Source organism: Anolis sagrei, chromosome 5 (genome assembly GCF_037176765.1).
Source record: "Anolis sagrei isolate rAnoSag1 chromosome 5, rAnoSag1.mat, whole genome shotgun sequence".
Lineage (NCBI taxonomy): Eukaryota > Metazoa > Chordata > Lepidosauria > Squamata > Dactyloidae > Anolis > Anolis sagrei.
The window spans coordinates 5,866,809-5,889,751 of NC_090025.1; the positions used below are offsets into that span (position 1 = coordinate 5,866,809).

Sequence of the window (22,943 nt, forward strand, 5' to 3'; positions counted from 1 at the left end):
TCTCATTGGAGGGAAGGATATTAGAGGGAAAGATGAAGTCCTCTGGCCATCTCATGAGAAGACAGGAAAGCTTGGAGAAGGGAATGATGCTTAGGAAAAAGGAAGAAAAAAGGAAGAGGAGCCAACCAAGGGCAAGGTGTATGGATGGTATCCTTGAAGTGACTTGCTTGACTTTGAAGGAGGAGAGGCTGACCAAGGGCAAGGTGGGTGGATGGTCTCCTTGAAGGGACTGGCTTGGCCTTGACGGAGCTCGGAGTGGCCACAGTCAACAGAGAACTCTGGCTCCAAGAGCTCCTGAATCAGGAGCTCTTGGTGACCTCCTGATCCAGGAGGTCACCAAGTCAGAAGTGACTGAACGAATAAGCAACAACCAGGCAAAGGCAAACATTGGACCACCATTCCTAACAGCCTCAGGCCCCTTCCTTTCCCCCCTTAACTACTGAGGCTGTTAGGAATTGTGGGAGTTGAAGTCCAAAACGCTTGGAGGGCCAAAGTTTGCCCATGCCTGGTGTAGATGCACCCATGTGCTTTGATTGGGTGTTCTTGCATGGCAGGGGGTTGGACTGGATGGCCTCGGTGATCTTTTCCAACTGATTCTATGCCTCTAAGAGTGTCTTTTTCACCCCTATTTCCCACCACTGTATCTAGAGTTGTGCAAGATCCAGGAGATGTGCACATCTCTTTCTTTTCCCACTGTAAGGACATTTCCAACAGTGTTTACCATTTGTTGGTCTGGCAGTTTCTTTTAATCCCCGTGGTACGATTCCTCACATTTTGGGGCTCGGATGAACCGGTGATTATTGCTTCCCATCGCTGGAGTGGCCTGGGAATTGCTGGGAACCGAAACCTCAGTCGCTGGGGGACGGACTCATCCCTTGCAGCCAATTCTCAATGGCTCTGGAGGGGCACATCGGGGCCGGGGGAGAAGAATAACACGGGCTGAAAGGGGATCTGATTTCCTTCCTTGGGAATATAGGGTTGGGGCCATCATAAATGGGAACTGCGCTGGGAACAAGGCGGTACCAACTGGGCCCCTCGCCAAGGGTGAAGCGGAGGCCAGTGCTGCGCTGGGGACGCCGTGGTAGGAACAACTCTCTCCGTGGCTAGAAGTGTCAGTTTCTGGGAAGGCTTCCTTGGCCACATCTGCTTTCCATTGGCATTCCCAAATGGCCCAGACTCTCTCTTTCTCTGTGTTTGTTTGTAAAAGAGATGTTCTCGCCTTGGGTTGATGATGATCATGGACTCATAGACTCCTAGAGTTGGAGGAGACCCCAAAGGTCATCCAGTCCAGCCCATTCTTTCAGCCAGGCAGGAAGACACAATGAAAGCATCTCCAACAGATGACCATCTGTTGGAGGAGGAGGGAGCAAGCTTGTTTTCTGCTTCCTTGGAGACTAGGATGCAGAACAATGGCTTCAAACTACAAGAGAGGAGATTCCATCTGAACATGAGGAAGAACTTTCTGACTGTGAGAGTCGTTCAGCAGTGGAACTCTCTGCCCTGGAGTGTGGTGGAGGCTCCTTCTTTGGAAGCTTTTAAACAGGGGCTGGATGGCCATGTGTCAGGGGTGATTTGAATGCAATATTCCTGCTTCTTGGCAGAATGGGGTTGGACTGGATGGCCCATGAGGTCTCTTCCCACTATTTGATTCTATGATTCTATGATGTCAAGCTGCTTTAGCTTTCTCTGGCAAATATCTGGTGCCCCACCAAACTACAACTCCCAGGATTGCATAGCATTCAGCAGTGGCAGCTGAAGTGGTATCAAACTGAATTAATTCTGCAGTGAGGATGCACTCAGCTTCACAGCTAGAGTGAGAGCTTGCCAGACTCTTTATGTGCATTTGTGGTTTGAGTCAGTGGTTTCCTTCTATCTTTCCATGTTCACGTTATTACTATTTTTTCCTTTTGATGTAAGCACCTGTTTGTCATCCGGTGCCTGGAAGCTGCGGTGTGTCTTTTTTGCCTCTTGATCTGATGATGCAGCTTGCAGTCACCCAGAGACAAAGGGAAGGCGATGAGCGATACAATCCCTTCTCCTTCCGTACACTCCTCCTTCCCTTTTGTGGGCGCCTTGGAAGAAGCGTAAGCCGCAGTGACCTCCCCTTGGGAGAAGGGGAACATGCCTGACATCCAACACACTGAGCATCTTTTGTTCGGTGGCCCACGCACGGGTTTCTCCGAGCCTGGAATGCACACGGAAGAGGGGAAGTCGTGCCCAATCCTCTCCTTTTGGACTCGGTCCCAACAATGTTCTTTCTTGACTCTTGAACAAAAACATTTTGTTTCCGAGGCCGGACAGAAGCAGACCCCTCTCGTTGCACAGCTTGGGCTCTTCAGTGGTTGAAACCCAATTCTCTGCTTGCCAAGGTAGCGTGCTAACCACCAAGGCTTCCAAAAACAACAACAATGATAATAATTTAGTTCTACTCCACTTTTCTTCTCTTGATCGGAATCCAAAAGTGACTTTGCCACCCAAAGTGAAGACTCTTCCTGTCCCACTGCCATGGCATCAAGTGTGGACAATGTTCTAGATTCCCTCCATTGTTGTAGTGTAAGATTTTGCAGAAATAGAGTTGGAAGAGACCACAAGAGCTATCCAAACCAATCTACAATGCACAATCTAAGCTCTCTTGACAGATGGCCATCTAGTCAAAGAAGGAGACTCCCATGCAGTCCATATTCCACTGCCAAACAGCTCTTAACATCAGGTTCTTCCTGGTGTTTCAGAGGAATCTCCTTTCCTGCAATTTGACTCTATTGCTCCATTGTGTCCTCGTCTCTGGAGCAGCCAAAAACTTAGCTTTCAAACCTTTGCCCATTTTGGCCACCTTCCTTCTTGTCCATATCCTTCTTGAACTGCTTTGCCCAGAACTGGATTGAGTATTATTTCAGGCCAGGTTTGACCAAAGCTGAATAGAGATAGAACTGTGACTTCCCTCGATCAAGGCACTATCCTATCGATGCAGCCTGGAATCTCATTAGCGTTTTTTGCTGCTGCATCACACTCTCAACTCATGTTCTCCCATACTACTGTATATATCTATGCATTTTGTTTTTATTGTCTTAAGTGTAGTAAAAATGAAATGCCCAGGTATAGGATGGGGGACACTTGGCTTGAAAGCAGACCAAAGGAAAGGGATCTAAGATCTAAGAGGAGACCACAAGCTGAACATTTCATGTATCTGATCTCCACACTGGAAACCAAAATGCTTCAACCATTTGGTTTGCATTTTCGATTTGTTGTTTGGGCTTGGCCTCATGTAAGCTGCCCTGAGACCCCATCGGGGAGATGGTGGCTGGGTATAAATAAAGATTATTATTATTATTATTATTATTATTATTATTATTATTATTATTATTATGTCTGATCTCAAGTTCACCAGGGTCTCTTTCATAGCATTCTCAAAGACTCCAATCTATAAAAATAAAAATATAATGTTCGTTTGTGGGATTAACATAACTCAAAAACCACTGGATGAATTGACACAAAATTTGGACACTACAAATTTGGACACTACTGTCACTCATAACCCCCCCCCCCCAAATAATAATAATAATAATAATAATAATAATAATAAAGCAGAAAGGACTTGATCATCAACTGATTGTGGTCTCTATGGGGATCCTAGAACCAAGGCCCAAGCTGTATTTTACTATTTATTATTATTTTGCGTACACAAAAACACAGTATGACACAGCAAATGAGATATATATGCTGGATTTCGTAATTACTAGTTATTATTATTATTATTATTATTAGTTATTGTTTGTAGCTATTATTATTTTTGGGAAGGGGGGAGGGAAGGTTGGCCACAGCAACATATGGCGGGTACAACTAGTATCTATATAAATAAAAATGTAATGTTCGTTTGTGTGATTAACACAACTCAAAAACCACTGGGGGAATTGACACCAAATTTGGTCAACATACACCTAACAACCCAATGTATGTCCTTCACTCAAAAAAAAAATGAGTTTGTCATTTGGGAGTTGTAGTTGCTGGGATTTATAGTTCACCTACAATCAACGAGCATTCTGAACCCCACCAATGATGGAATTGAACCAAACTTGGCATATAGTTCTCCCATGACCAACAAAAAATACTGGAAGGGTTTGGTGGGCAGTGTCCTTTGGTTTTGGAGCTATGGTTCACCTACATCCAGAGATCACTGTGGACTCAAACAATGATGGATCTGGACCAATCTCTACACAAATACTCAATATGCCCAAATGTGAACACTGGAGGAGTTTGGGGAAAATAGAATCTTGACATTTGGGAGTTGTAGTTTCTGGGATTTATAGTTCACCTACAATCACAGAGCATTCGGAACCCCACCAACAATGGAATTGGGCCAAACCTCCCACACAGAACCCCCATGTGGGCCACAGCAACGCGTGGCAGGGGATGGCTAGTGTATAAACAAAAATGTAATGTTTGTTTGTGGAATTAACATAATTCAAAAACCACTGGACGAATGGACACCAAATTTGCACACAATACACCTATCAGGCCAACTAGTGAAAATCACTCATAAAAACATGGAAAAACACAACGGAAGAGACTTAAAAAAGCCAAAAAATAAAGAATACATTACAACACATGCGCATAACCACATATACACACATATACACACACACAAAACACAAACTGGGCCACAGCAATGTGTGGCGGGGCATGGCTAGTATAGATATAATACAGAAATGTTTTGGTTATAGCATCAAACACAACTTATTTGGTTTGCTTGCCCTTGCTTCTCTCTTTCCAAGGCTGTGTTTTTGATCCAGCTGTGCCTATCTAGACAGGGGAAAACATTGGAGCCCTCCTAGAAAGCGAGCTATAATTCTGAATTAATTGTTTGTCTCCCTCTTTGTCTTCCTCAGATGCCAACTCCTGCCCGCGGAGAGGTGGAGGTGACTGTCGAGGGCAAAGAACTTATTTTGGTGCTAGAAAAAAACCAGTAAGTGTGTAATGCCAAGACCAGTGTAACACACAATAATATTTTGTGCAAGGAGAGGCAACATCTGGACAGAAATTATACGATTGTAATATGCCTATTAAGAATACTTGCAGATCCTTGCTTATTATTATTTTTTTTTGCAATTAATCCTCTTCAACTAGAGAAGGCAAGAGCCACATCTCCATCCTGGGACTAATGGGAATTTTGCACAGAATCTCCTTCCTTTAGCTTGTGCATTTTGTATGGTATGCTCCACATTCGCTGAATGTGGTTTTGGAGCCATGGGGATTTGAAACTTGCAGGATCACGGGTCAATAAGTATGTGAAATTGTATTGTTGAAGGCTTTCATGGCCGGAATCACTGGGTTGTTGTAGGTTTTTTTGGGCTATATGGCCATGGTCTAGAGGCATTCTCTCCTGACATTTCGCCTGCATCTATGGCAAGCATCCTCAGAGGTAGTGAGGTCTGTTGGAAGTAGGAAAAAGGGCTTATATATCTGTGGAATGACCTGGGTGAGACAAAGGACTCTTGTCTGCTGGAGCTAGGTGTGAATGTTTCAAATATGTGAAATTGTTAGGATCCCGATATCTACACTCAATGACATACACTTCTGAGTTGCATCTATGGAATGTTGTATCTTTGGTCCAGTTATTGTTGTCATTAACTACCATCAAGTTGACTTCGATGGCATCCCCATGAATGAGAAATTTCCAGGTTGAATCAAGACTATTGTCAACAGAGCAAAATCATCCTGGTGATTCTTGGCTGCATCTGCATTGTAGAATTGTTGCAGTTTGATACCACGTTAACTACTATGCCTCAACATGATGGAATCCTGGGATTTGTAGTTTGCTGAAGCACCAGCCCTCTTTGGCAGAGGAGGCAATAGGCCTAGTAAAACTACAGCTTCCATGAGTCCAGAGCCTTGAGCCATGGCAGTTAAAGAAGGGCCAAACTGCCTTAATTCTACAGTGTAGATCCAGCCATTGTGTGTTTTGTGTCCAGTAGCAAGCTGGCTTTTGAAAATGTCCATGTTTTTTAGCCAGATAGTGGTCCAAATTCTTTCAGTTTTCTCATTAATGCCAATTCTTTGAAGATAATTAATGTAGACAGTTGTGGCAGGAATGAAAGAGAGAAATTGGGAGAGATAGAGATAAGTGACTCATAGTATTGCAATGATAAAGTTAGTATTCACTGTTTCTGGGTTTTTTTTTTTTGCCCTTGATGGGAAATGAAGTGGATTGAGAGGGTAGGAAGTTTGGCTACATGGTGGTTTCTGAATCCTTATCTATATATGCATCTCAAAGTGAGCATGACTCACCTTTCCTGCCTTTAAGCACCTGGAAAAATAAAATTATTTTCTTCTGAAAAACCTGTAGAAAAATGCATGGCACAAAATAACTCCTCCTGCTTTGGAGGTTTTTAAACAGGGATTGGATGGCCATTTTTGGAGAGGCTTGGACTCAGCTGAATCTACACTGCAGCCAGACTTCACTCTAACTTCCATGGCTTGATGTTACAGGATCCTATAGTTTGGTGAGCAACCAACAGTCTGAAAACTACAACTTCTAGGATTCAATAGCATTGAGCCACAGCAATTAAAGTGTGTCAAATGGCATTCATTCTACAGCAGTGGTTTTCAACCTTCCTAATGCCATGACCCCTTAATACGCTTCCTCATGTTATGGTGACCCCCAACCATAAAATTAGTTTCATTGCTACTTCATAACCATCATTTTGCTGCTGTTATATGAATAGTAATGTCAATATCTGATATGCAGGATGTATTTTCATACACTGGACCAAATTTGGCACAAAGACCCAATACACCCAAATTTAAATACTGGTAGGATTGGGGGAAGTTATTGATTTTGTCCTGTGGAAGTTGTAGTTGTCAGGATTTATAGTTAACCTACAACTAAAGAGCATTCTGAACTCCACCAATGATGGAATTGAATCAAACTTGGCACACAGAACTCCCATGACCAAGAGAAAATACTGGAAGGCTTTGGTGGGCATTGACTTTGAGTTTTGGAAGTTGTAGTTCACCTACATCCAGAGAGCACTGTGGACTCAAACAATGATGGATCTGGACCAAACTTGGCACGAATTCTCCACATGCCCAAATGTAAACAATAGTGGGGCTTGGGGAAAATAGACCTTGACATTTGGGAGTTGTAGTTGCTGGGATTTATAGTTCACCTACAATCAAAGAGCATTCTGAACCCTGCCAACGATTGAATTGGGCCAAACTTCCCACACAGAACCTCCATGACCAACAGAAAATACTGTGTTTTCTGGTGGTCTTTGGTGACCCCTCTGACACCCCCTCACGACCCCTCCAGGGGTCCCGACCCCCACTGTTCTACAGTGGAGATGCTCCAAGAGTGAGCCCTGTGATATTTTGCTAATCTATGGCTCTTGTATTGGAAAGGTCCTCATGGATCATCTAGTCCAACCTCATGTTCAATGCTGGATCCTCAGTCAGAGCATCTCTAGCAGTAATAATCTCTTTTTGAGAATGTCCAGAGAAGGAGAGCCACCTCCTTTCTAAGAATGTGGCTTCATGGCTGAAATGCTCTCACAGTCAAGAAACCATTTGCCTTTGCCTTCCTTTGGGGCTGAGAGAGTGTGACTTGGCCAAGGTCACCCAATGGGTTTCGAAGGCTGACTAGGAATTCAAACCCAGGTCTCCAGAGTCGTTTCCCAACACTCAAACCACTACTCCATGCACCTTGTATACTATATCTTTCTATCTCATTGGTAAACAATATTATAAAATATTTAGTACAGTACTATCAGAAATTAAACAAAATATCTAATACAGTTCATACATCAGGATGCAGGGGTATTTTTTTACTAAAAAGACCAATTTGAAACAAGCAGACATGGCAGAAGTTTTAGTTAAACCAAATGAAAAAAAATTAAGACCTTGATATTCCTAGATGCAGAAAAAGCATTTGATAATATAAACTGGGAATTCATATTTGCAACATTAGAATTGCTGGAAAAGACAAGAAGAGATTGATTTTGGCAACAATTTATTAACATGATTTTAAATCTCTTGCTTCCACAATTCTGTGGTCATTGTGTACCAGAATTTGGCCATATAATTGTAGTGGAGAACCAAGAGATTCCTAGAAAGAATTATTAATATAATATTAATATTAATTAAACCTGTAGACATTAAATTTGCAAATGTGGATGGCCAACTGCCCATTCTCATCAATCGAAATATGAGATGAAGGTGAAGAGTGATGGAACAAAACAAAAGCATGTGGTTTCAGGAGCGCAGAAAGGCAGGCTTGAAATCACAATTTCTTCTGCCTCGAGCGATAGTGTTGCAATGTATTTGATACTGTGCTCACTTCTGTTGTTTTTGGAGTGATTTCTGGAGCCGACTTAGATTTCGCCTCTCGGTCCGTGCGGTTGTGTTTTCTCCTGCTCCGCGTTTCCTTTGGACTCCAACCCTGACTCGACTTACCAGGGATTCTGGAATGTTATTTCTCTCCTTTGATATTTACACATGGATTTGGCGAAGCAGGGAAGGCGAGGGAAGCAAACTGAGACCAGACCCAGCTCTTGTTCGCGAGGGCTGCCAGCTCCCCTGCCGAAAACCTCACTTGGCTTGGAGGCCGGCCGAGGCAGGAAGGGCTGGGAGATAGACTTGATCTTGGAAGGCAACACAGAGGTTGCACGGTTTGTTGATGTGAATGTCTCCCCCTCCTTCTTTCTCCCCCTCTTTCCCAAATAACCAGGGAAAGACAGAGAGGAGGAGAGATGTTTGTTTAGCTTGGGACGGCAATGGCAGAAAGTTGCTGAGTTGTGCAGTACAGATCCCTCTGTACTGCACAAGAACCCTAGAGCTGGAAGAAACTCCCCTAAGGCCATCCAGTCCATCCTCATTTATTTATTTACTAGCTTGGGGACCCGGCGCTGCCTGGGTTATTTGAAAAAGGAATTGTGTATCAAGGTTGGTCTTTATCAGTTATTTATATGGCTTGCAGTGGTCTCAGAAAGTTAGTGAAGGTACTGCGAGTCCCATCATCTGTGGTCCATCTTCCTCCAAACTGCACCTGGATGGAGAGTGGGTCATGGGGGTTCTGTGTGCCAAGTTTGGTCTTGATCAGTCATTGGATGAGGGTCACAGCGATCTCAGAAAGTGAATGATGGGACTGCAAGTCCCATCATCCATGGTCCATCATCCTCCAAACTGCAGTAGGATGTAGAGTGGGTCTTGCGGGCTCTGTGTGCCAAGTTTGGTCTGTATTGGTAATTTTCTGACACAGTCTCAGGCCTTTTCCTCTCCCCTCTTGTCACCTTAGAATCCTGGAATTTTCAAGCTGGCCAATCAGAGACCATATGCAAATAGTACCACAGTGGCAACCAATTAGAAAGCTGCCACAAACACCTCTGCCCTACGTCCGCCGCACACAAACAATGACTTTTATTATATACATAGATTTACTTACTTACTATATTTGTATGCCGCCCTTCTCAGCCCTTAGGCGACTCAGGACAGTTTACTATGGCAATGATTCGATGCTCCAAAACACCATAAAACATTTAAAAACATTCTGCCAGGCAGGAATGCACATTCAAAACCCCCCAGACAGATGGCCATCCAGTCTCTGATTACTTACTTACTTACTTACTTAGGCGATCCCTCGTTGGACGAGTAAGATGGTCTTCCATTATGGATTTCCTTGTGGGTCCGTATGTGGCTGTGGAGCCCTATTCTTGCTCTGCATCTTCTTCCGCAGTGAGGGCATTGGTTTCCAGGTGGAAAGCGGTCCCGGTCGGGGTTGGCTTGACGCGCCTTCCTCCTGGCACGTTTCTCTCTTCCACCCTCCACTCGTGCCTCTTCAAATTCTGCAGCACTGCTGGTCACAGCTGTCCTCCAGCTGGAGCGCTCAAGGGCCAGGGCTTCCCAGTTCTCAGTGTCTATGCCAGAGTTTTTAAGGTTGGCTTTGAGCCCATCTTTAATCTCTGATTAGAAACCTCTAGAGAAGGAGACTCTGAGGCAACAGAATATTCCACTGCTGAACAGCTCTTACCATCTGGGAGTTCTTCCTAATGTTTTGGTGAAATCTCTTTTCTCCCCCAAACTCCACTAGTATTCAGATTTGGGCATATCGAGTACTCATGCCAAGTTTGGCCCTGATCCATCATTGTTTGAGTCCACAGTGCTCTCTGGATGTAGGTGAACTACAACTCCAAAACCCAAGGTCAATGCCCCCAAACCCTCCCAGTATTTTCTGTTGGTCATGGGAGTTCTGTGTGCCAAGTTTGATTCAATTCCATAGTTGGTGGACTTCAGAATGCTTTTTGTTATTGTAGGTTAACTATAAATCCCAGCAATTACAACTACCAAATGACAACATCAATCCCTTCCCAACCCCACCAGTATTGAAATTTGGTTGTATTGGGTATTTGTGCCTAATTTGGTCCAGTGAATAAAAATACATCCTGCATATCAGATATTTACATGACATTCATAACAGGAGAAAAATGACAGTTATGAAGTAGCAACGAAAATAATGTTATGGTTGGGGGTCACCACAACATGAGGAACTGTATTAAGGGGTCATGGTATTAGGAAGGCTGAGAACCACTGCGTTAAGGTCATTTTGGATCCTGATCCTGTTCTCTTGAGTGTTAGCTCTCTGTCCCAGCTCTCCAATGCCAGTAATACAGCTTAATGGTGTCACATTAGAAAATGTGGACCATTTCCGCTACCTTGGCAGCCACCTCTCCACCAAAGTCAACATCGACGCCGAAATACAACACCGCCTGAGCTCTGCAAGTGCAGCATTTTCCAGAATGAAGCAGAGAGTGTTTGAGGACCGGGACATCCGTAGGGATACCAAGGTGCTTGTTTATAAAGCTATTGTCCTCCCAACCCTGCTATATGCCTGTGAGACGTGGACTGTCTACAGACGTCACATGCAGCTCCTGGAACGTTTCCATCAGCGCTGCCTCCGGAAAATCCTGCAAATCTCCTGGGAAGACAAGCGGACAAATGTCAGTGTGCTGGAAGAAGCAAAGACCACCAGCATTGAAGCGATGGTCCTCCAACATCAACTCCGCTGGGCCGGCCACATTGTCCGGATGCCTGACCACCGTCTCCCAAAGCAGTTGCTCTACTCCGAACTTAAGAACGGAAAACGGAACGTTGGTGGACAGGAAAAGAGATGGAAAGATGGACTTAAAGCCAACCTTAAAAACTCTGGCATAGACACTGAGAACTGGGAAGCCCTGGCCCTTGAGCGCTCCAGCTGGAGGACAGCTGTGACCAGCAGTGCTGCAGAATTTGAGGAGGCACGAGTGGAGGGTGAAAGAGTGAAACGTGCCAGGAGGAAGGCGCGTCAAGCCAACCCCGACCGGGACCACCTTCCACCTGGAAACCAATGCCCTCACTGCGGAAGGAAGAAGATGCAGAGCAAGAATAGGGCTCCACAGCCAAATATGGACCCACAAGGAAATCCATAATGGAAGACCATCTTACTCGTCCAACGAGGGATCGCCTAAAAAAAAAAAAAAGCTCTCTGTCCCAATTTGGTGTCATCTGCCAAATTGGTAAGCATGTCTTCTATTCCAGCATTGAAGCCATTAATAAAGATGTTGAACAGTACTGGGCATCACCCCCCCCCCCCTATTTAGATAACAGGGTGGTTCCCTTTGTGGATAGGAGCTAAGTTACAGTACGTACAGTCATTTATAGATAAGATTCTTTAGGTTGATTTTTCGACCAAAATATCTAGACTTCTCCATGGGTATATACAATACTTTGGTGTTCTTTTCTCTCCTTTCTCTGATGTTATCTTCTTTCTGAGAAACCTGTGGTTCTTGAGGCACAACGGTGCAGAGAATGTGACCAATACCTGGAGGCTTGGCAAAGTGAAAAGCCACAAGTGTAGATTCTGAAACAGAAGGGTGGAGGTTTCCGGTGATTTCAAAAACTGCAAAGTGCACAGTTTTCTCTATGTCTCAAGTATAACTTTTCCACTCTTATTTGCAAAACTCTTCCTACCCCACCACGTCCAGCCTTTCCCAACTTGGGAAAAGGCACTACTATTCCACTTGTAACAGCCATAATAATAATAATAATAATAATAATAATAATAATAATAATAATAATAAATATAATAAAACTTTATTTATACCCTGCTACCATCTCCCCAAGGGACTCGGTGCGGCTTACATGAGGCCGAGCCCACAATACATCAGCAAAAAACAACAACAGCAGTAATACAAAAAAATAAAATAAAGCTTATAAACAAAAAATAGGCAGTAAACATCGACAATAACACAATAACATTTAAAAACCAATGGATGGGCCAAATGTAGTAGTTAAAATTTTAAAAATAATGCTGGACAAGACCAGGTGAAATATAACTAGGATAGAATTTCGGAAAAGAATGGGGCGTACAGACAGTTCTAGATCACTAATAAGGTGCAATTAGGGACATATTGCTGGGAATTTCCTTATTCTAGGAAGGCATGCTGGAATAATCATGTTTTCAAGCTCCTCCTAAAAATGGCCAAAATTGGGGCGTGCCTGATATCCTTGGGGGGTGAATTCCAGAGTCGGGGGGGGGGCACCACCGAGAAGGCCCTCTCCCTCGTCCCCAACAATTGCGCCTGCTATGGAGGTGGGAGCGTGAGTAGGGCCGCTCCAGATGATCGAAGAGATCGTGTGCGTTCGTACACAGAAATGTGGTCACGCAAGTAGGCAGGTTCCAAACCGTTTAAGACTTTGTAGGTAAGCACCTGCACCTTGAATTGGGACTGGAAAATGAAAGGCAGCCAATGGAGTTCCTTAAACAGGAGGGTTGACCGCTCCCTGTAAGGAGCACCAGTTAACAACCTAGCCGCCGCCTGTTGGACCAATTGAAATTTCTGGGCCGTTTTCAAGGGCAGCCCCACGTAGAGTGCATTACAGTAATCCAATCTGGAGGTGAATAAGGCATGGACCACCCTGGCCAGATCCTCCTTCACAAGGTACGGTCGCAGTTGGTGCACGAGTCTTAATTGAGCTTCAAGCGACAGTGATGAGTCCAGGAGGACACCCAAGCTGCGGACCTGTGACTTCAGGGGGAGTGCAACCCCATCCAGCACAGGTTGCCACCCTATACCCTGATCCGGCTTACGATCGACCAGGAGGACCTCTGTCTTGTCAGGATTGCTCTTCAGCCTGTTCGTCCTCATCCAGACGGCCACAGTGGCCAGGCATTCGTCCAGCACTCGAGGGGCTTCCTTGGAGTAGGTGGAAAAGAGTAGTAGAGTTGCGTGTCATCTGCGTAGAGATGGCACCCAACTCCAAAACTCCGGTTGACGTCTCCAGCCATGGTGCTCTTCCATGTCATTCTGGGATTTGCAAATGTGACTGTTTGCGGATTTGGTTAATATGTCATCTCTAGGAATCTCTAGTTCCTCCCGCATGGGTACTGACTGCTGAATTTCCTTGGAAGATCTAGACATTCATAGAGAAGAGTTCTCTCATGAAAATTAAACCGAAGTTATAATATTGATAGGTTTTCTATTGTTTTGCCTCTAGCCTTAATGAGAGTCAGGAGCTTATCTCCAGAGGTGGAGGCTCCTTCTTTGGAAGCTTTTAAACAGAGGCTGGATGGCCATCTGTTAGGGGTGATTTGAATGCAACATTCCTGCTTCATGGCAGAATGGGGTTGGACTGGATGGCCCAGGAGGTCTCTTCCAACTCTTTGATTCTATGATTCTATGATCTATGATTCTAGGTGTGCCATAATCTACACCAGGCATGGGCAAACGAAGGCCTGGGGGGCGGATGTGTCCCCTCAGGCACTTACCTCAGACCCTCCCCATTTTCCTTGTTCTCTCAGTATAAGGACACGGTGGCCCACCATATCCTAATGCAGAAAGGATGGGGGAGGGAGGCATACAGCAGCAGCTGAGAGTCGTCTGGAGCACTCTCAGCCAGGGTTGCATTCCAGGACAGGAAAAGCTCTCTGACTTTAAACACCACACCGTTGACTGGAAAACAATCCTTTTATTGCAGATAATTAAAAAGCAGTAAGGTAGAAAAACACTTTAAAGAAATAGGTAAATCCAATTAGGTAGGAAGATACGCAGGAACAAAGTAGTCCAGGGTAATAGTCCAGCAAAGTCCATAAAAACAAAGTCAAAACTTCCCAAATAAAATGCAAGAAATCAGGAAACATTCCATCCTGGGCCCGGTCCTGTTCAACATCTTCATTCATGACTTAGATGAAGGGTTAGAAGGCAGGATCATCAAGTTTGCAAATGACACCAAATTGGGAGGGAGAGCCAGTACTCCAGAGGACAGGAGCAGGATTCAAAACGATCTTGACAGATTAGAGAGATGATGGGCCAAAACTAACAAAATGAAGTTCAACAGGGACAAATACAAGATACTCCACTTAGGCAGAAAAAACGAAATGCAAAGATACCGAATGGGGGACAATGCCTGGCTTCAGAGCAGTACGTGTGAAAAAGATCTTGGAGTCCTCATGGGGAACAAGTTAAACATGAGCCAACAATGTGATGTGGCAGCAAAAAAAGCCAATGGGATTTTGGTCTGCATCAAGAGGAGCATAGTGTCTAGATCTAGGAAAGTCATGCTCCCCATGTTCTATTCTGCTTTGATTAGACCACACCTGGAATATTGTGTCCAATTCTGGGCACCACAATTCAAGAGAGATATTGACAAGCTGGAATGTGTCCAGAGGAGGGACTAAAATGATCAAGGGTCTGGAGAACAAGCCCTATGAGGAGCGGCTTAAGGAGCTGGGCATGTTTAGCCTGAAGAAGAGAAGGCTGAGAGGAGACATGATAGCCGTGTATAAATATGTAAGAGGAAACCACAGGGAGGAGGGAGCAAGCTTGTTTTCTGCTTCCTTGGAGACTAGGACGCGGAACAATGGTTTCAAACTATAAGAGAGGAGATTCCATCTGAACATGAGGAAGAACTTCCTGACTGTGAGAGCCATTCAGCAGTGGAACTCTCTGCCCCAGAGTGTGGTGGAGGCGCCTTCTTTGGAAGCTTTTAAACAGAGGCTGGATGGCCATCTGTCAGGGGTGATTTGAATGCAATATTCCTGCTTCTTGGCAGGGGGTTGGACTGGATGGCCCATGAGGTCTCTTCCAACTCTTTGATTTTATGATTCTATGAAACATGACTCAAAGGCATCAATATAGAAGCATAGACCAAAACCACGAAACAAAGGCACTTAAAACATGAATTTTCCAAGCAAAGTTTCCATGAACAAGGACGAGATCTTGACTTGATTCCAAACGATGCTTCATCCGACTACATATCCTATACTTGGGACATTTATCTCCTTGTTAGCTATGTCTTTAGTACTCAGAAATTGGTTTTACTTTAGCTGAGAATTTATTATTTTTCTCTCTCTCGGAGCCTGGCAGATCGCCGAAGCCACTGTTCAGCTCTCATGTTTTGACTGATCTCCTCCCGTCTATCTATTTGCTCATTAATTTCTGCAGCTGGACCAGGTGCCGAGCTGTTTTCATGTTCCCTGTCATGGGAACTCTCTGGTAACAATTCAGAAAGCACACCATCATCCCCACAACCCTCAGGGACATTCTCATGGGAAACTACACTTTGAACAGGGATCTCCTGGTCATTCTCTGCATCAAGATCACTGGCCAAATCATTGCCATCTTGAAACTCATCTTGCTGAGCTGCTGAACTTGCTGATTGAAAGGTTGCAGGTTTGAATTCGGGAAGCGGCATGAGCTCCTGCTGTTAGCCCCAGCTTCTGCCAACCTAGCTGTTCAAAAACATGCAAATGTGAGTAGATCAATAGGTACCTCTTCTGCGGGAAGGTAATGGTGCTCCATGCAGTCATGCTGACCATATGACCTTGGAGGTATCTATGGACAACACCAGTTCTTTGGCTTAGAAATGGAGATGAGCACCAACCCCCAGAGTCGGACATGGCTGGACCTAATGTCAGGGGAAAACGTTTACCTTTACTAAGGCATTTTCTAGGTACATCAATACAACTGTGATGGTGCGAGTGGCACCACCTATATGTAAAACCGTAAGTTGCAGGATTTGAACTGTTGTATCATGCCTGATTTTGCCTTTTTACCCTGTAAATGTATAGTTGGATTGACTGGTTTTTATAGCTGTCAATCAATGTTGTTTGCACCAGTTGAACTGCTCTTCCTGCAATTGTTTGACCCCATCTCTTCCTAGAGAGCAGGACAGTGTTTCCTTTTCCATTCCACCATCAAACTTTCTATCAGATGGACATGAGAGAGAGACTTGGCTCTGAAGCCCTTGATTAAGTTACCTCTCAGCACCAATTCTGAGGTTCTTACCCTTGAGACTTATGCTTCATGTTTAGACCAACCTGAACGACGTTGGGAAGTCTCAAGCGCCTTCAGACCAGTTCCTTTGGCACCAGAGGAAGACCCTGTGTCTTCAAACATAGGCCATCTGGACTGGGGTTGTGGATTGCTCCGGCATTCACAGCCATTGAGAAAGAAGGACTTGGAAAAGCTTCTCAGCTGCAAATCTTCTTGGACCCAAGACAACCAGAGACTGTAATGTATATTGTCCTTTACCCCTTTGAAACTTCCAGCTTATTGCCTTAAAGGGATAACTCTTTGTGAACAATTAAACCTATTTTGAGTTATCTACAGTGTTTTTGGTCCTTGGGAGTTCCAGTTTTCCTAAAGGAGGGCAAGAAGCAATCCCCTGGGGGAAAGATGTCACGTCCATGCCTCTTTCACTAAGAGTTATAGCCCTAGGCGCGATGGCACAACAATTCTATGTGTTGGGGTTCAGCCTCCGTGTGAACCTGAACCTGATTCTCTGATTGTATTTCCTGATGCAACTGAACAGGCTACTGAACATGAATTTGTCCCTGAAGGTTTGGAAACTGTTGATTCTGAGGTCAGTGGCTTGGAAAGTGAAACTACTTATCCTGATGGGAATGTTTCTGAATCAGAGGAGCTAACACCTGCCTTTTTAAAATGAGGATAGGAAAAGGCAGATTTGGAAAAACAGGAGTGAATCGCAAAGTCTGCGAAGGTCAAGCAGATTAAAGGAAAGGGAGGCACAGGCTTCAAAGTCTGGAGGCGTGTCCCAAAATAGTTTATTTAGCTTTAAGTTTCTCTCCCCGGGCTCGCTCGTTAGATCAAGCATTGTTTAGACTGAGGCATTACCTTGGCAGATTTCCTGGTTTCCATGGCCTGCATTCCCAGAGGCTTCTAGTTTCCAAGTACAGTTAGTGAGATGCTAACAGGTTCCAGGTTTTTCTAGTGCTGCTTTTGGAATTGTGATCTAGTTCAGAGATATTCCTGACTGCTGTTTTTACTGTGGCTTTTTGGACTTTGTATTTTCCTCTATTTTGTAACAATTTTTTTATCAATAAAAAAGGATTGTTTTTTCCTACAGTCAAGTGTGGAGGATTAATATCTTATGGTCTTGTTTCCTGATCTGGGTTGCAATACTATGATCAACTTCCAATATATACACCATGGAGTTGCATTGGAGAACCTACAGATGCCAAGAGATGTGCTTTTCAGTGTCTTAGCACTCTCCAAATTGCACATTATCTTTAAGCCATAGAGTTACGGATTATTTTAAAAATCCAGTTGGCACCCAACCCTCTCCGATACAATTAAAAGGGTTCAGAAACCTCCAAAAATGGGAATTGGGAGGGGGGAAAAGGTCTCCTCCCAGGCTCTGCTTTTGATTAATGCTCTTGTCTCCATTCCTACCTCCCTTTTTTAAAACGAAAAGTCTGATTCAACATCAGGAAGTGATTTGTCAGCAGCGGGGACGGGTTGGAGGCTCGATCTGCAGCAAGACCGGCTGTTGAGAGACGGCAGACAGCTGTGGGAAAAAGCCCGGAATGTGACTCCGGGTGCAACCTTTCTGTTTTTTAAAGGGGGAAGGGGGATCTCTGCCATGCGGGTGGGTGACGCTCCCAGACCCAGAAGATAAGAACCAGGCCTGTTCTTCTTCCTCCAAAGGCAAAGTAATCCTTGCAAGGCAGAAATGTCTCACATGCAACCGAGGGAGGTTTTGCAACAGAGGCTGGATGGCCACCTGTCGTGAGGGATCGGATTGTTTCTTCCTGCATGGAAGACATGGATTTGACTAGATGATCATTGCCATCACTTCTACGAGGGTTGAGTGAAAAGTAATGCCTCCACCTTCGTTACTTGGGTTTGGATGGGAATCTATATAAATAAAAATGTAATGTTCGTTTGTGGGATTAACAGAACTCAAAAACCACTGGGGGAATTGACACCAAATTTGGACACAAGACACCTAACAACCCAATGTATGTCCTTCACTCAAAAAAATGTTTTTGTCATTTGGGAGTTGTAGTTGCTGGGATTTATAGTTCACTTACAACCAAAGAGCATTCTGAACCCCACCAATGATGGAACTGAACCAAACATGGCACACAGTTCTCCCATGGCCAACAGAAAATACTGGAAGGGTGTGGTGGGCAGTGTCCTTTGGTTTTGGAGTTGTAGTTCACCTACATCCTGATATCACTGTGGACTCAAACAATGATGGATCTGGACCAAACTCTACACGAATATTCATCATTCCCAAATGTGAACACTGGTGGAGTTTGGGGAAAATAGAATCTTGACATTTGGGGAAAAATAATTTGACAATGGGAGTTGTAGTTGCTGGGATTTATAGTTCACCTACAATCAAAAAGCACTCTGAACCCCACCAATGATGGAATTGAACCAAACTTGGCACACAGTTCTCCCATGATCAACAGAAAATACTGGAAGGGTTTGATTGGCAGTGTCCTTTGGTTTTGGAGTTGTAGTTCACCTACATCCAGAGAGCACTGTGGATTCAAACAATGATGGATCTGGACCAAACTCTACACGAATATTCATCATTCCCAAATGTGAACACTGGTGGAGTTTGGGAAAAATAGAATCTTGACATTTGGGAGATGTAGTTGCTGGGATTTATAGTTCACCTACAATCACAGAGCATTCTGAACCTCACCAATAATAGAATTGGACCAAACTTCCCAGATATGACCAACAAAAAATGCTGTGTTTTCTAATGGTCTTTGGTGACCCTTCTGACACCTGCTCACGACCCCTCCAGGGGTTCCGACCCCCAGGTTGAGAAACTTTCTCGCCCAACGACACACAGTACTGATATCAACACCATCACCATAAACAGCTTGCATTCTCTGATGAAGCTCCTTTGGGGTGACACCTTCTGCTGTCAAGAAATCAATGACTGCACGTTGCTTAAGCCGCATTGACTGACCGTCTGCACAGGGTTTCATACTTCACATTTTAACAACACAACCCATCAATGCTAAGGCTTCCCACCAAAATGGAACTGTAGAGGAGAGTCTACTGAACAAGCCAGTACCTGTTGCATACCAGTACTGCCATCTGTTGAGGGGTTACGATGGTGGAGGCATTACTTTTCATTCAACCCTGATATACATCCTATGGTTCTAAGATGGGACAAGCTTGTTTTCTGCTGCTCTAGGACACAATAGAGCAACTTAAATATAGATGCCACCTAAACATTAGGAAGAACTTTCCTGACAGTAAAAGCTGTTCAATGTTGTTGCCTCCAATGGAGTCTCCTTCATTTGGATGGTCATCTGTCTGGAGAGTTTGGGTTGTGTTTTGCTGCATGACAGAATGAGGTTGGACTAGATGGCCTTTGGGGGTCCCTTCCAGTTCTGTGACCAGAAGCTTTTCAATTTGTGCAGTAAGATCACACAAACCGAATAAATAGAAAGACCATCGCAGTCCCCTTCGACACAGCTGCATAAAATCCACATTGAACTGGATGATAGGGCAGTGTGGACTCAGTTCAAAGCAGATATTGTGGATTATCTGCCTTGATATTCTGGATTATATGGCTTTGTTGAAGGACCCACAGCAAAAGGACTGCAATGATGCATTGGGGTCAATAAGAAAAAAAATGTGTGGTTTGCCATCTTCCTAGAACTGGTTGAAAGAAGTTGTTTGGAAATGCAGTCTTATGGGTCAGACAATGAGAACATAATAAGCCAGATGTCGTTGTGTTTGTGAAAAACAGAGACTGGATCTTAGGAGTGGCAATCCCCGGGGATCTGAGGGATCAAAGGCAAAGAGAAGGAAGAGACGGGGAAATATTCAGACCTATGAGTTGCAACATCAGGAGAAAGAAGAAAACACACCAGAATTAATCATAGAATCCTCGATTTGGAAGAGACCTCGTGGGCCATCCAGTCCAACCCGTTTCTGCCAAGAAGCAGGAAAATTGCATTCAAAGCACCCCTAACAGATGGCCATCCAGCCTCTGCTTAAAAGCTTCAAAAGAAGGAGCCTCTACCACACTCCAGGGCAAGAGAGAGGGATCCGATGCTAAATAGCTCTCTCACACAGTTAGGAAGTTCTTTACAGAATGGGGGACAATGCCTGGCTCGAGAGCAGTACGTGTGAAAAAGATCTTGGAGTCCTCGTGGACAACAAGTTAAACATGAGCCAGGAATGTGATGCGGCAGCAAAAAAAAGCCAATGGGATTTTGGCCTGCATCAAGAGGAGCATAGTGTCTAAATCCAGGGAAGTCATGCTCCCCATGCTCTATTCTGCCTTGGTTAGACCACATCTGGAATAGTGTGTCCAATTCTGGGCACCACAATTCAAGAGAGATATTGACAAGCTGGAATGTATCCAGAGGAGGGCGACTAAAATGATCAAGGGTCTGGAGAACGAGCCCTATGAGGAGCGGCTGAAAGAGCTGGGCATGTTTAGCTTGAAGAAGAGAAGGCTGAGAGGAGACATGATAGCCATGTATAAATATGTGAGAGGAAGTCATAGGGAGGAGGGAGCAAGCTTGTTTTCTGCTTCCCTGGAGACTAGGACACAATGGAACAATGGCTTCAAACTACAAGAAAAGTGATTCCATCTGAACATGAGGAAGAACTTCCTGACTGTGAGAGCCGTTCAGCAGTGGAACTCTCTGCCCTGGAGTGTGGTGGAGGCTCCTTCTTTGGAAGCTTTTAAGCAGAGGCTGGATGGCCATTTGTCAGGGGTGATTTGAGTGCAATATTCCTGCTTCTTGGCAGGGGGTTGGACTGGATGGCCCAGGAGGTCTCTTCCAACTCTTTGATTCTATGATTCCATGATTCTGTGATCTAGGGAAGTCATGCTCCCCATGCTCTATTCTGCCTTGGTTAGACCACACCTGGAATATTGTGTCCAATTCTGGGCACCACAATTGAAGAGAGATGTTGACAAGCTGGAATGTGTCCAGAGGAGGGCGACTAAAATGAGCAAGCTTGCTCCCCCCCTCCCTATGACTTCCCCTCACATCTTGATCCATGGCCCTCATCGTGTCTCCTCTCAGCCTTCTCTTCTGCAGGCTAAACATGCCATGCTCTTTAAGCCGCTCCTCATAGGTTTTGTTCTCCAGACCCTTGATCCCTTGAGTCGCCTCTTTCTCTGGACACATTGGAAGCCAACATCTCCCTTCCATTGCGGTGCCCAGAATTGGACACAGTGAGATTCCTGGTAAAATGGTCTGACCAAGGCAGAATAGAAGGTTAGCATGACTTCCCCGGATCTAGGCACTAGACTCCTATTGATGCAGGCCAAAATCCCATTGGTTTTTATAGCTGCTGCATGACATTCTTGGCTCATGTTCACCTTCCTCCCCACAAGGAATCCAAGATCCTTTTCACACGTACTCCTCTCGAGCCAGGCATCGTGCATTGCATGCATTTTTATGTCACTTTAATTGCTATGGAATTTAGGAATTGTAGCTTTACAAAGCCTTGAGCCATTCCAGCCAAAGAGTGCTGGTGCCTCACCAAACTACATATCTCAAGCCTTCATAACATTGAGCCATGGTGGTTCAGGTGGTGTTGAACTGAATTCATTCCACAGTGTTAGATGCACCCTGTTGCTATACTTACTATTAATATATATACACACACACCACTTTTTCCCCTTAAGTGAAAGTGCTGGTGCCTCACCAAACTACAAATCCCAAGCTTTCATAACGTGAAGCCATGGTGGTTCAGGTGGTGTTGAACTGAATTCATTCCACAGTGTTACATGCACCCTGTTGCTATACTTACTATTTTGTGTGTGTGTGTGTATCACTTTTCCCCCTTAAGTGAAAGTGCTGGTGCCTCACCAAACTACAAATCCCAAGCCTTCAATAACATTGAGCCATGGTGGTTCAGGTGGTGTTGAACTGAATTCATTCCACAGTGTTAGATGCATCCTGTTGCTATACTTACTATTTGTGTGTATATCACTTTTTCCCCTTAAGTGAAAGTGTTGGTGCCTCACCAAACTACAAATCCCAAACCTTCATAACATTGAGCCATGGCTGTTCAGGTGGTGTTGAACTGAATTCATTCCACAGTGTTAGATGAACCCTGTTGCTATACTTACTATTAATATATATACACACCACTTTTTCACCTTAAGTAAAAGTGCTGGTGCCTCACCAAACTACAAATCCCAAGGCTTCATAACATTGAGCCATGGTGGTTCAGGTGGTGTTGAACTGAATTCATTCCACAGTGTTAGATGCACCCTGTTGCTATACTTACTATTAGTATATTTATATGTGTGTGTGTATGTGTGTGTATACACACATTATACACACGCACCAGTTTTTCCCCATAAGTGAAAGTGCTGAACACAATACAATACCTAAAGACTACAAACATTAAGTTAGAATTGAACCAAGAACTATTTCAAATGCATAAGGCACCATGCAACGTCCCATAGGAGGACCAGCCGGAGCATTTGATGAAGTCATTCCCGTGCTTTGCCCATCTGTGGCTCCAGACAGACAGCGTTGAGACAGGAACCCAATGGCGGTGGCCATAGGGGAGGGCGTGAGGAATTAACCGAAAAATGGTTTGCAAAAAAAGGAGCAGAAGAAATGGCATGATTCATAGCAAATGCATGTCTTCCAAAGCCTGGCCTCT

The 22,943-nt window shown here is 44.5% G+C and overlaps 1 protein-coding gene across 2 annotated transcripts in view; it reads left to right on the top strand.

Moving 5' to 3' along the window:
• ADAM33 (ADAM metallopeptidase domain 33) overlaps nt 1–22,943 on the top strand; it is a 114,200-nt gene that overhangs the window by 22,103 nt on the left and 69,154 nt on the right. For both annotated transcript variants that reach the window (XM_060779453.2, XM_067468542.1), the window contains exon 3: nt 4,884–4,960. In XM_060779453.2, coding sequence (XP_060635436.2) covers nt 4,884–4,960 — 77 coding nt within the window. The remainder of the gene's footprint in view (nt 1–4,883; nt 4,961–22,943) is intronic.